This window comes from Ascaphus truei, chromosome 3, assembly GCF_040206685.1.
Source record: "Ascaphus truei isolate aAscTru1 chromosome 3, aAscTru1.hap1, whole genome shotgun sequence".
Classification (NCBI taxonomy): Eukaryota; Metazoa; Chordata; class Amphibia; order Anura; family Ascaphidae; genus Ascaphus; species Ascaphus truei.
In genome coordinates, this window is record NC_134485.1 from 4,306,263 (window position 1) to 4,320,297 (window position 14,035).

The 14,035-nt window shown below is 47.0% G+C and overlaps 1 protein-coding gene across 10 annotated transcripts in view; it reads left to right on the forward strand.

The window, feature by feature from the left end:
- The window catches only part of BCL9 (BCL9 transcription coactivator), a 241,184-nt gene that overhangs the window by 204,226 nt on the left and 22,923 nt on the right, over positions 1–14,035 (forward strand). For all 10 annotated transcript variants that reach the window (XM_075593525.1, XM_075593530.1, XM_075593532.1 and 7 more), the window contains one exon: positions 5,952–6,254. In XM_075593525.1, coding sequence (XP_075449640.1) covers positions 6,007–6,254 — 248 coding nt within the window. In that variant the 5' untranslated portion in view covers positions 5,952–6,006. The remainder of the gene's footprint in view (positions 1–5,951; positions 6,255–14,035) is intronic.

Genomic DNA, 14,035 nt, shown 5'->3' on the forward strand with positions numbered 1-14,035 from the left:
AAACGGAGATCCTGTAATATGTTTAAATAAAGAGAAAATGATTTTCCACAAATAACCTTTCTGGCGGGGCTAGCAAATATGTATCGCAGAGCCTGTATTCGCATAGTTTCTCCGTCAGAAGGGGCAGGAGGTAGGGTAGATCCTCTGGAGTTTAGCAGGAACTTCATATCAGCAGTACAATCGTGTATGACCATTTTGTTTACAATTTGTACATATAGATAATTTAGCATTCTCTGCCCATATGTCGGGCAACTCCCCCAATGATGCATCTATTCCTAGATGCTTCTCCCGTTTCATGTGCGCAAGTTTTAATTGACATACCAGCTGAAAACAACAATAATTGGTATAGCAAAGGTATAAGCCCTTTAGTTGAAATATTCAGGCAGCATAACCTCTTAGTCAGTTCCCTCATTAATTTGGGGAGAGAGCAACGTCTGCTATAAAATACCTAATTTGCAAGTATTTATTTAAAAAAATAATCTGTTTGATTGTGCATATAGACCTTGTGGTTCTCCCTCATTGGCTGTGCTGCTGACGTCACACGGCGGTCGCTGGAAAAATTCCATTGACTTTAGCGATTTTGGTCAAGCCTACTATAGGCGAACGCGACGGATTAAATCAACTTGTTTTGACGCGGTGTCGCCGTAGCCGGGACTAAGCGCGGCCTAAGACACATGCTAGTGGCACATAAGTTGCCATCTTGCTTAGCTGCGTGTCTGTCGTCATCATTTTAATTTAATTGTACCTTACTGATTTTATGTTCACCCAGCTGTAACTGTGTTCAAAGCTGCTTTAAAAACAAAAAGTTACTTTTTGTTATTAGTGTCCCATGATTTTGCAAATGAAAATGTAGCTGAAAGTAATACTTTAATAGTGGTTAGAAAATGGGGACACAACTTGGAGTTAACCCCCTATCCCCTGCAACTAGACAGGACATGTTTAAAGAGACCCTGCGAACACCGCAATCCTTCCTGGAGTTGGTCTGTGCCCCATGTTAAACACGATCCCCACTGACCGCTGCGGCCTCGTGTGCCTCTGGCAAGGCTGCTTCATTCCCAAACTTACATCTAAAGCAGCGCTTCCCAAACGTGGGGTGTTTTATTTATTTATTTTTTAAACATTGCGCACCTCCTGCTAGAAAATATTTGTTCTGCGAACCCCTAATTAATGTTTATTGCCGGCTGATCAGACTATAACTAAAAATACTGTGGGGGTGATCCCAGGCAGAATAGTGGCTTGCTGGGGGTAGGACAGGCTTAAGGCCGCTGACCCCCTCAGGGTGTGCAAACAGAATATGGGGGGTATGGGCGTATAGGTGTCATTCACAAGAACTTCCAAAGTCACGCCCCACAATGCCTCGTCGCTGATTGCAAAGCATTATGGGGGAGCGATTTTGGAAGCTGCTGCTGTAATTGACAGCCATACCACCCATGCCAAGGTGCAGTTTGGGGCCTTACTAAGAGTGCAGTCCCCACACCAGCTCAGGAACCCGCTATACTGCCTGGGAGTGCGCATTTATTTAGAGGGGTGATGTGAGAACCCCTTCGAGACTTCGCGAGTCCGTAAAGGTTTGAGAACACCCTTGTGGGAAGCACTGATCTAGAGCAGGAGTTCACAAACTTCCTGCGCCCCTGTGCCTGTTTTCCCCCTGTGTTGCCCCCCCCCCCTTTACCTCTACTGCGTTGTCAAATGCCACAGCAGGGACACATCACATTACCCCGCAGCGGCATTTGAAGCCATGGAGACATGTGGACTGAAGCCGGTTAAGAGTTCTGCCCTCGCACCCCCCCGAAAGTTTTGTGCACCCCTGATCTAGAGGATGCTCTGTAAAAGACCGCCGCTTCCCAACCCGGTTATATAATGTGCTGATGAGATTCTGGTTTTCCTGTATCGCAGCAATAATCTGATATGTTTGTGATTCCCCGCAAATTCTATATACAGCAGCTAGAGGGATTGAGTTTATAATGTCATCTAAAACCTTTTTTTTTTTTTTCCCTCTATCTTCCTTCCTTTGTGTGTTAACTACTTAAAGCTGCAGTTCAGTCTTTTTATTTATTTATTTTACATTTTTTTACTTCAATAGTTTTATGTGTACAATCTCTAATTAGCTAAAGAACAGTATAGCTGCAGGTCAATTCGTTCTCCATGTATTGATAGGTCGAAATTTGGTGACATATTAAAAGCTGGGATTTGTTTATAATCTGCTTGTCTGTCAGTGGAAGCTCATGAATATTCATGAGCACTCCTGCACTGACATGTGCTAAAGGGAGGGCAGGGCTGACAAAGGGGTGTGCCAGGACATGAAGGGGCAGTGCCTTAGCAAATGGCTGTTAAAATAGAATACAAGAAAATTGGTCTTTCAAAGTTGTTTTTTTAAAACAGAAAATGCTAAAAGTATTTTTTCTTACTACAGAACTGATTTATTAAAAAAACAAACATGCAGGATATTGACTGAACTGCAGCTTTAAAGCCCAGTGTAATTGTGTTGAGCTGTAAGCTTGGCAGGCTGTGCAACATCACGCACATTACTGTACTTGGAAATATAAAGCGGATATTTTTATATAGATATACAGAAAGTAGGAGTTTGTCAGTAATGACTCCAAATCTTACATTATAAGCTGACAGTGATTACTTTTTTTTTATTACAATTATGCATTAATCTGTCAATGCTAATAGTAAAGTGTCTGTAATTGATGATGCTAACAGTAAAGTGTGTGTAATTGATGATGCTAACAGTAAAGTGTGTGTAATTGATGATATAACATGTATGTAGGAAGCAGAAGATCAAATCTTAAAGCTGCAGTTCAGTCAATATCCTGCATGTGTGTTTTTTTTAATAAATCAGTTCTGTAGTAAGAAAAAATACTTTTAGCATTTTCTGTTTTAAAAACAACAACTTTTAAAGACCAATTTTCTTGTATTCTATTTTAACAGCCATTTGCTAAGGCACTGCCCCTTCATGTCCTGTCACAAGCCCTGGCACACCCCTTTGTCAGCCCTGCCCTCCCTCTAGCACATGTCAGTGCAGGAGTGCTCATGAATATTCATGAGCTTCCACTGACAGACAAGCAGAATATAAACAGATCCCTTCACTAATTATGTCACCAAATTTCGACCTATCAATACATGGAGAACGAATTGACCTGCAGCTATACAGTTCTTTAGCTAATTAGAGATTGCCCACACGAAACTATTGAAGTAAAAAAATAAATAAAAAAAAAAAAAAAAAAAAGACTGAACTGCAGCTTTAAAGGAACAATCCCACATGGGACAAAATTGAATTGAGTGAAATGTTATCCCCCCTGCTGCCAAAGGGACCCCCAACACATTGAGTGCATTTCAGATCCCTTCGACCGCAGAGGTCTGAAAACAATCTCACAAAGTTGGATACACTTGGCTTAGGCTGCGGTCCCAGTAACTGCCTGTGCGCACGGCGCGGCGTGCGCTGTGCGTGAAAGCACCGCCCCTCTATGGGCTGGGCCCAGTAGTCACCTTCCCGCTGAAGGTGCAGCTGCGCCGTACTGCAAGGGTTTTTCAACTCGATGAAATTGAGTTCAAGCCTTGTGTCGGAGGCGTGGCCACGCCCCCACCGGCGGTTCACCCAATGAGGGCGAACCAGCCTCGTGACGTGATGGCCACGCCCCTGCAAATCACCGACCACGCTCCCATCGCAAGCTTCCCTCTCCTGGAGATCGCGGTTAGCGCTATGCACGCGCCCCCGCCGGGCGTGCGTGTCACGGACATGACTGGGACCGTGGCCTTAGTAGCGAAGGTGTTACCATTCCGCGTTCTCTCCCCGTTCTCCTTACAAATGAGGATACATGTGATCTGCCCATAACCTTCCATCTCTTCTGTGGGGTGGGTCTGTAGTTTCATGCTCTTAGTTCCCAGCTTTCTATCCTTGCGTAGTTTGTTACTGCTTCCTGGGACACACTTGTGTTGTGTGCAGGCCTCGGCTCACATAGCATGTCCCTTGTGCTGCTTTCTGCCTCCTATTGCTTCCGGTGTGCAATCTGGCGTAGTGATTGTGCCGCTTACACGGTGCTGTTAGGCTGTCCCTGTAATACAATGTGTGATTATCCAACGCTACGACTGAGATTGAGCGCTGCTCATTATGTGACCTCTTGGTTAAGTGTTACAAATAATGCACTCTGCTGTTATATGTATTATTGTGTGTTATTGTGACCTGTTCCTGTACTATGTTAATTTGAGGTCTATACTACCAGTGTGAACTCTGAAACCTTTATGAACTGAAGTGTGCCTTGTGATCCTGTTTTAATGTTGGACATACCTAGGCGGCATGTTTGCTACAGGTGGGATTTCTGCTTCATCGCATGTCCTGTATGTGGTTTGTATGTGACCGTCTCCCTTTAAAGAGGCAATTCAAGCCGGATTTATTTATTTTCCCAATTATACAGAATTGAATCAGGGGGTCTCTGGAGCTGAACCCCATTAATTTCAGCTCGGGGGGGCCCCTGCTTCTGGAGATACTTGCCTCCAAATGGGGTACTGGTATCTCCTGCAGTTTAACGCCCCCAGTCACATGGGCCAATAGGAAACCGCGCCAGGTGATGTCACAGCTTCCTATTGGCCCGGGAGCTCTGAGAATCAGCTGTAATCAGCTACCGGCGCCCACTACAGAGGCAAGTATCTCTGGGAGCAGGGGGTCCCCAGAGCTGAAATTAACGGGGCTCGGCTTCGGACATCCCCTGCTTCAATCCTGGGGGATAAAGTGGGTGAAAACCCAGCTTGGATGGGCTCTTTAAACGGGCAGTCCCATGTAATCCACAAATTATTTGTTTTTTCCATATATAACATTCATTTTTCACAAGACACAAGTAAATAAATCAGCTGCTTTATGATGCCATCCTTGGACAAACAGACATAATTACTTTACAATCAAAGCTGTGACCACAATATAGGAAAACAGAATTAGGTGAACTCCTCAGACCTGCCCCTATAGCAGGATGCATCCGTAGCATTAAATATCGCATGGCGTATGCTGCCAGAGAGCGGGAATTGGCCGTACCATTATGGAAACGAAATACAGAAACCCTGCACTCTTCTTAACATTGACTTGCAGTTAAATTCTACATTTTGATCCTAAGTCTTATAACAAAGGAGTCTTTTGGTTGCATCTTTTTCGAAAAATAATTTTAGCCTGTTAACCCCAGCAAGATAAACTCAATTCACACAGGTACCTCCTAAAGATTTAATGTTTCTTACTGTCCCCTGGGGTAAACCGTTTCCAGAGAAGGTAACAGTCTGGGACTGAAAGACAAGGGGACATGTGAATGTCTAAAGGGTTAAATAAATAAATCATTTATTTATCTGTGATTCCGTACAATTAAAACCTTTCAAGACCCAGAAATATATAATTCCCTGAGCATTGCGAAGAACAAATTGTGAGGGCACAAGTTCTTTATTGAAAAGTAATAACATATATACCTATATATACACTTCTCCTGTTGGTCCATCCGACGTTGGTGATCTTCTCCTGTGGGGCCGGAACTAGAGACGAGCACATTTTCAGGAGAAGGTATAACATGCTCGTTCATAGTGAAGATGTTTAGTCCATAGGTCAGGAAGACGTATTCTGCATTTGGGGAAGGAAGCGGCTTAAATGGAGTTTACCTTGACGGGGTTGGAAGGCATACATTTATTTATTTTATTTTTTATCAAAAGATGCACCCAAATGACCCCATTGTTATAAGACTTGGGATAAAAATGTAACGGCCATTTACTGAGGTTTTGAGGATTGACCGTCTTATCGCCAAGACATTAAAGATGGTTAAAACCATTCAAGGCATCGTATACCATAAAATGTTCCGGTTAAACCTTTGTAACTGCATCTACTTGTGCTCTGCCTCTTTATGAAACGTGCCACGGCCCGTGGCTTACTTTTGTCCTCCGAGCCTCTTCAGTGGCGTTTCTCTTGCAATCCCCTGCAGTGTGCCCTGGCGATGCACAGCATTCCCTCTGCAGCGAGAGGCACATGTCCGAAGAATGCTGGAACTGCAGGAGGGGAGAGCACACTTCAACAAGCGAGAGCGAAACAAAAAGGACAAGGACGAGCAGAAGGACAACGTTGACAAAAGCACTTCACAGAAACCTTTACGGGCCCATTTAAAAACCCCAAGCCCTCCAAAGAACTTGGCAAGCCCCACTGCATCTGCAACTGTGAGCTCGGGATCTCTGTCAATGCATTCCAGTAACCCCAAAGTGCGGAACTCCCCATCAGGAAACACCCAGAGGTAAGGCTGCAGGGAAGAATGCAGTGTGTGCGCGTTCCTGGCTCGTCCTTCCTCCGGTGCCAGCCTCTTATACATTGTCTATTGCACGGGAGGCCAACTCCAGTCCTCAAGGGTCTCCAACAGGCCAGGTATTGCGGATATCCCTGCTTCAGTACAGGTCTTTCTTTGAGTGAGCCACCTGTGCTGAAGCAGGGCTATTCTGAAAGCCTGACCTGTTGGTGGCCCTTGAGGACTGGAGTTGGCCACCCCATGTTAATTGCAAATATTCTTGGTTCAAATGCTAGGAGGAAAAGTTTTCAGTAGTAATCTTGTAGCAGAAAATGGTATTTCCTAAAAGGGAAGGGCTGTTTCTAAGGAGGGCGTCACACCGTGCCTGGTTTTACACGGGTTTATATTGCATCTTCAAATGGGTAGCAAGATATGACCGACAATTAGAAGGGGAACAAATCTCTCCCACCCCCCGGGTTATAATGGCTGAGTGCACAGTGTGGCTACAAGAAACATTCCCAAAGAGCTGCACTTGTTCATTTGTTTTAATATCTCTGATACGTCAGTAAAACGACATTTTTAATAATTGTTCTCCACTTATTACATTGAACAAACGCTTTTTTTGCATCTTTTCTGTACAGGCAGTGCTCGTTTTACAACGCTTCGCTTTACAACGAATGGCTTATCCAACGCTATGCAATGCATACCTATATTCATTTTTACAACGCCAAAACGGCTTATCCAACGCTCTTACGACGCTTTGCAAAGTTGTTTGTGTATATAATATATATATTATACTATATTATACTATATAATATATTTTTATATATATATATATATATAATACAGTATATGCACTATATATTTTATGTGTGTGCTGCATATCTTATTGTCTGCGTAAAATATTTTGTGTATTTTAGCATTAAAAATGTCTTTAGGAACGGAACCTCGCATTTAAACAGTGTTCCTATGGGAAAACGTGTTTCGCTTTACAACGTTTCGCTATCCAACGCCATTTTGAGTAACGCATTGTGTCGGATAACCGAGGACTGCCTGTAGCTGGGAGTAGCGGGTACTTTGCTTACCTGATACCTAGCAGTGCTGCGGTTATTTCTGTAGCTGGGAGTAGCGGGTACTCTGCTTACCTGATACCTAGCAGTGCTCCGGTTATTTCTTTAGCTGGGAGTAGCGGGTACTTTGCTTACCTGATGCCTAGCAGTGCTGCGGTTATTTCCTGTAGCTGGGAGTAGCGGGTACTGTGCTTACCTGATACCTAGCAGTGCTCCGGTTATTTCTGTAGCTGGGAGTAGCGGGTACTTTGCTTACCTGATACCTAGCAGTGCTCCGGTTATTTCTGTAGCTGGGAGTAGCGGGTACTTTGCTTACCTGATACCTAGCAGTGCTCCGGTTATTTCTGTAGCTGGGAGTAGCGGGTACTCTGCTTACCTGATACCTAGCAGTGCTCCGGTTATTTCTGTAGCTGGGAGTAGCGGGTACTCTGCTTACCTGATACCTAGCAGTGCTGCGGTTATTTCTGTAGCTGGGAGTAGCGGGTACTTTGCTTACCTGATACCTAGCAGTGCTGCGGTTATTTCTGTAGCTGGGAGTAGCGGGTACTTTGCTTACCTGATACCTAGCAGTGCTCCGGTTATTTCTGTAGCTGGGTGTAGCGGGTACTCTGCTTACCTGATACCTAGCAGTGCTGCGGTTATTTCCTGTAGCTGTGAGTAGCGGGTACTCTGCTTACCTGATACCTAGCAGTGCTCCGGTTATTTCTGTAGCTGGGAGTAGCGGGTACTCTGCTTACCTGATACCTAGCAGTGCTGCGGTTATTTCTGTAGCTGGGAGTAGCGGGTACTTTGCTTACCTGATACCTAGCAGTGCTCCGGTTATTTCTGTAGCTGGGAGTAGCGGGTACTCTGCTTACCTGATACCTAGCAGTGCTGCGGTTATTTCCTGTAGCTGGGAGTAGCGGATACTCTGCTTACCTGATACCTAGCAGTGCTCCGGTTATTTCTGTAGCTGGATGTAACGGGTACTTTGCTTACCTTATACCTAGCAGTGCTGCGGTTATTTCTGTAGCTGGGAGTAGCGGGTACTTTGCTTACCTGATACCTAGCAGTGCTGCGGTTATTTCTGTAGCTGGGAGTAGCGGGTACTTTGCTTACCTGATACCTAGCAGTGCTCCGGTTATTTCCTGTAGCTGGGAGTAGCGGGTACTTTGCTTACCTGATACCTAGCAGTGCTGCGGTTATTTCTGTAGCTGGGAGTAGCGGGTACTTTGCTTACCTGATACCTAGCAGTGCTCCGGTTATTTCTGTAGCTGGGAGTAGCGGGTACTTTGCTTACCTGATACCTAGCAGTGCTCCGGTTATTTCCTGTAGCTGGGAGTAGCGGGTACTTTGCTTACCTGATACCTAGCAGTGCTCCGGTTATTTCTGTAGCTGGGTGTAGCGGGTACTTTGCTTACCTGATACCTAGCAGTGCTCCGGTTATTTCTGTAGCTGGGAGTAGCGGGTACTCTGCTTACCTGATACCTAGCAGTGCTCCGGTTATTTCCTGTAGCTGGGAGTAGCGGGTACTTTGCTTACCTGATACCTAGCAGTGCTCCGGTTATTTTCTGTAGCTGGGAGTAGCGGGTACTTTGCTTACCTGATACCTAGCAGTGCTCCGGTTATTTCTGTAGCTGGGTGTAGCGGGTACTCTGCTTACCTGATACCTAGCAGTGCTGCGGTTATTTCCTGTAGCTGGGAGTAGCGGGTACTCTGCTTACCTGATACCTAGCAGTGCTCCGGTTATTTCCTGTAGCTGGGAGTAGCGGGTACTTTGCTTACCTGATACCTAGCAGTGCTCCGGTTATTTCTGTAGCTGGGAGTAGCGGGTACTTTGCTTACGTGATACCTAGCAGTGCTCCGGTTATTTCTGTAGCTGGGAGTAGCGGGTACTTTGCTTACCTGATACCTAGCAGTGCTGCGGTTATTTCTGTAGCTGGGAGTAGCGGGTACTTTGCTTACCTGATACCAGGCAGTGCTCCGGTTATTTCTGTAGTTGGGAGTAGCGGGTACTCTGCTTACCTGATACCTAGCAGTGCTCCGGTTATTTCTGTAGCTGGGAGTAGCGGGTACTTTGCTTACCTGATACCTAGCAGTGCTCCGGTTATTTCCTGTAGCTGGGAGTAGCGGGTACTTTGCTTACCTGATACCTAGCAGTGCTCCGGTTATTTCTGTAGCTGGGAGTAGCGGGTACTCTGCTTACCTGATACCTAGCAGTGCTCCGGTTATTTCCTGTAGCTGGGAGTAGCGGGTACTTTGCTTACCTGATACCTAGCAGTGCTCCGGTTATTTCCTGTAGCTGGGAGTAGCGGATACTCTGCTTACCTGATACCTAGCAGTGCTCCGGTTATTTCTGTAGCTGGATGTAGCGGGTACTTTGCTTACCTGATACCTAGCAGTGCTGCGGTTATTTCTGTAGCTGGGAGTAGCGGGTACTTTGCTTACCTGATACCTAGCAGTGCTGCGGTTATTTCTGTAGCTGGGAGTAGCGGGTACTTTGCTTACCTGATACCTAGCAGTGCTCCGGTTATTTCTGTAGCTGGGAGTAGCGGGTACTCTGCTTACCTGATACCTAGCAGTGCTCTGGTTATTTCCTGTAGCTGGGAGTAGCGGGTACTTTGCTTACCTGATACCTAGCAGTGCTCCGGTTATTTCCTGTAGCTGGGAGTAGCGGGTACTTTGCTTACCTGATACCTAGCAGTGCTCCGGTTATTTCTGTAGCTGGGAGTAGCGGGTACTCTGCTTACCTGATACCTAGCAGTGCTCCGGTTATTTCTGTAGCTGGGAGTAGCGGGTACTCTGCTTACCTGATACCTAGCAGTGCTCTGGTTATTTCTGTAGCTGGGAGTAGCGGGTACTTTGCTTACCTGATACCTAGCAGTGCTCCGGTTATTTCTGTAGCTGGGAGTAGCGGGTACTTTGCTTACCTGATACCTAGCAGTGCTCCGGTTATTTCTGTAGCTGGGAGTAGCGGGTACTTTGCTTACCTGATGCCTAGCAGTGCTCCGGTTATTTCCTGTAGCTGGGAGTAGCGGGTACTTTGCTTACCTGATACCTAGCAGTGCTGCGGTTATTTCTGTAGCTGGGTGTAGCGGGTACTTTGCTTACCTGATACCTAGCAGTGCTCCGGTTATTTCTGTAGCTGGGAGTAGCGGGTACTTTGCTTACCTGATGCCTAGCAGTGCTCCGGTTATTTCTGTAGCTGGGAGTAGCGGGTACTTTGCTTACCTGATACCTAGCAGTGCTCCGGTTATTTCTGTAGCTGGGAGTAGCGGGTACTTTGCTTACCTGATGCCTAGCAGTGCTGCGGTTATTTCCTGTAGCTGGGAGTAGCGGGTACTTTGCTTACCTGATACCTAGCAGTGCTGCGGTTATTTCTGTAGCTGGGAGTAGCGGGTACTTTGCTTACCTGATGCCTAGCAGTGCTGCGGTTATTTCCTGTAGCTGGGAGTAGCGGGTACTCTGCTTACCTGATGCCTGGCAGTGCTGCGGTTATTTCCTGTAGCTGGGAGTAGCGGGTACTTTGCTTACCTGATACCTAGCAGTGCTCCGGTTATTTCTGTAGCTGGGAGTAGCGGGTACTTTGCTTACCTGATGCCTAGCAGTGCTGCGGTTATTTCCTGTAGCTGGGAGTAGCGGATACTTTGCTTACCTGATACCTAGCAGTGCTCCGGTTATTTCCTGTAGCTGGGAGTAGCGGGTACTTTGCTTACCTGATACCTAGCAGAGCTGCGGTTATTTCTGTAGCTGGGAGTAGCGGGTACTTTGCTTACCTGATACCTAGCAGTGCTCCGGTTATTTCTGTAGCTGGGAGTAGCGGGTACTCTGCTTACCTGATACCTAGCAGTGCTCCGGTTATTTCCTGTAGCTGGGAGTAGCGGATACTCTGCTTACCTGATACCTAGCAGTGCTCCGGTTATTTCTGTAGCTGGATGTAGCGGGTACTTTGCTTACCTGATACCTAGCAGTGCTGCGGTTATTTCTGTAGCTTGGAGTAGCGGGTACTTTGCTTACCTGATACCTAGCAGTGCTGCGGTTATTTCTGTAGCTGGGAGTAGCGGGTACTTTGCTTACCTGATACCTAGCAGTGCTCCGGTTATTTCTGTAGCTGGGAGTAGCGGGTACTCTGCTTACCTGATACCTAGCAGTGCTCCGGTTATTTCCTGTAGCTGGGAGTAGCGGGTACTTTGCTTACCTGATACCTAGCAGTGCTGCGGTTATTTCTGTAGCTGGGAGTAGCGGGTACTTTGCTTACCTGATACCTAGCAGTGCTCCGGTTATTTTCTGTAGCTGGGAGTAGCGGGTACTTTGCTTACCTGATACCTAGCAGTGCTTCGGTTATTTCTGTAGCTGGGAGTAGCGGGTACTCTGCTTACCTGATACCTAGCAGTGCTCCGGTTATTTCTGTAGCTGGGAGTAGCGGGTACTCTGCTTACCTGATACCTAGCAGTGCTCCGGTTATTTCTGTAGCTGGGAGTAGCGGGTACTCTGCTTACCTGATACCTAGCAGTGCTCCGGTTATTTCCTGTAGCTGGGAGTAGCGGGTACTTTGCTTACCTGATACCTAGCAGTGCTCCGGTTATTTCCTGTAGCTGGGAGTAGCGGATACTCTGCTTACCTGATACCTAGCAGTGCTCCGGTTATTTCTGTAGCTGGGAGTAGCGGGTACTCTGCTTACCTGATACCTAGCAGTGCTCCGGTTATTTCCTGTAGCTGGGAGTAGCGGGTACTTTGCTTACCTGATACCTAGCAGTGCTCCGGTTATTTCTGTAGCTGGGAGTAGCGGGTACTCTGCTTACCTGATACCTAGCAGTGCTCCGGTTATTTCCTGTAGCGGGTACTTTGCTTACCTGATACCTAGCAGTGCTCCGGTTATTTCTGTAGCTGGATGTAGCGGGTACTTTGCTTACCTGATACCTAGCAGTGCTGCGGTTATTTCTGTAGCTGGGAGTAGCGGGTACTTTGCTTACCTGATACCTAGCAGTGCTCCGGTTATTTCTGTAGCTGGGAGTAGCGGGTACTTTGCTTACCTGATACCTAGCAGTGCTCCGGTTATTTTCTGTAGCTGGGAGTAGCGGGTACTTTGCTTACCTGATACCTAGCAGTGCTCCGGTTATTTCTGTAGCTGGGAGTAGCGGGTACTCTGCTTACCTGATACCTAGCAGTGCTCCGGTTATTTCCTGTAGCTGGGAGTAGCGGATACTCTGCTTACCTGATACCTAGCAGTGCTCCGGTTATTTCTGTAGCTGGATGTAGCGGGTACTTTGCTTACCTGATACCTAGCAGTGCTGCGGTTATTTCTGTAGCTGGGAGTAGCGGGTACTTTGCTTACCTGATACCTAGCAGTGCTCCGGTTATTTCTGTAGCTGGGAGTAGCGGGTACTCTGCTTACCTGATACCTAGCAGTGCTCCGGTTATTTCCTGTAGCTGGGAGTAGCGGGTACTCTGCTTACCTGATACCTAGCAGTGCTCCGGTTATTTCCTGTTGCTGGGAGTAGCGGGTACTTTGCTTACCTGATACCTAGCAGTGCTCCGGTTATTTCCTGTAGCTGGGAGTAGCGGGTACTTTGCTTACCTGATACCTAGCAGTGCTGCGGTTATTTCTGTAGCTGGGAGTAGCGGGTACTTTGCTTACCTGATGCCTAGCAGTGCTCTGGTTATTTCTGTAGCTGGGAGTAGCGGGTACTTTGCTTACCTGATACCTAGCAGTGCTCCGGTTATTTCTGTAGCTGGGAGTAGCGGGTACTTTGCTTACCTGATACCTAGCAGTGCTCCGGTTATTTCTGTAGCTGGGAGTAGCGGGTACTCTGCTTACCTGATACCTAGCAGTGCTCCGGTTATTTCCTGTAGCTGGGAGTAGCGGGTACTCTGCTTACCTGATACCTAGCAGTGCTCCGGTTATTTCCTGTAGCTGGGAGTAGCGGGTACTTTGCTTACCTGATACCTAGCAGTGCTCCGGTTATTTCCTGTAGCTGGGAGTAGCGGGTACTTTGCTTACCTGATACCTAGCAGTGCTGCGGTTATTTCTGTAGCTGGGAGTAGCGGGTACTTTGCTTACCTGATGCCTAGCAGTGCTCTGGTTATTTCTGTAGCTGGGAGTAGCGGGTACTTTGCTTACCTGATACCTAGCAGTGCTCCGGTTATTTCTGTAGCTGGGAGTAGCGGGTACTTCGCTTACCTGATACCTAGCAGTGCTCCGGTTATTTCCTGTAGCTGGGAGTAGCGGGTACTTTGCTTACCTGATGCCTAGCAGTGCTCCGGTTATTTCCTGTAGCTGGGAGTAGCGGGTACTTTGCTTACCTGATACCTAGCAGTGCTCCGGTTATTTTCTGTAGCTGGGAGAAGCGGGTACTTTGCTTACCTGATACCTAGCAGTGCTGCGGTTATTTCTGTAGCTGGGTGTAGCGGGTACTTTGCTTACCTGATACCTAGCAGTGCTCCGGTTATTTCTGTAGCTGGGAGTAGCGGGTACTCTGCTTACCTGATACCTAGCAGTGCTGCGGTTATTTCTGTAGCTGGGAGTAGCGGGTACTTTGCTTACCTGATTCCTAGCAGTGCTCCGGTTATTTCTGTAGTTGGGTGTAGCGGGTACTCTGCTTACCTGATACCTAGCAGTGCTCCGGTTATTTCTGTAGCTGGGAGTAGCGGGTACTTTGCTTACCTGATACCTAGCAGTGCTCCGGTTATTTCTGTAGCTGGGAGTAGCGGGTACTGTGCTTACCTGATACCTAGCAGAGCTGC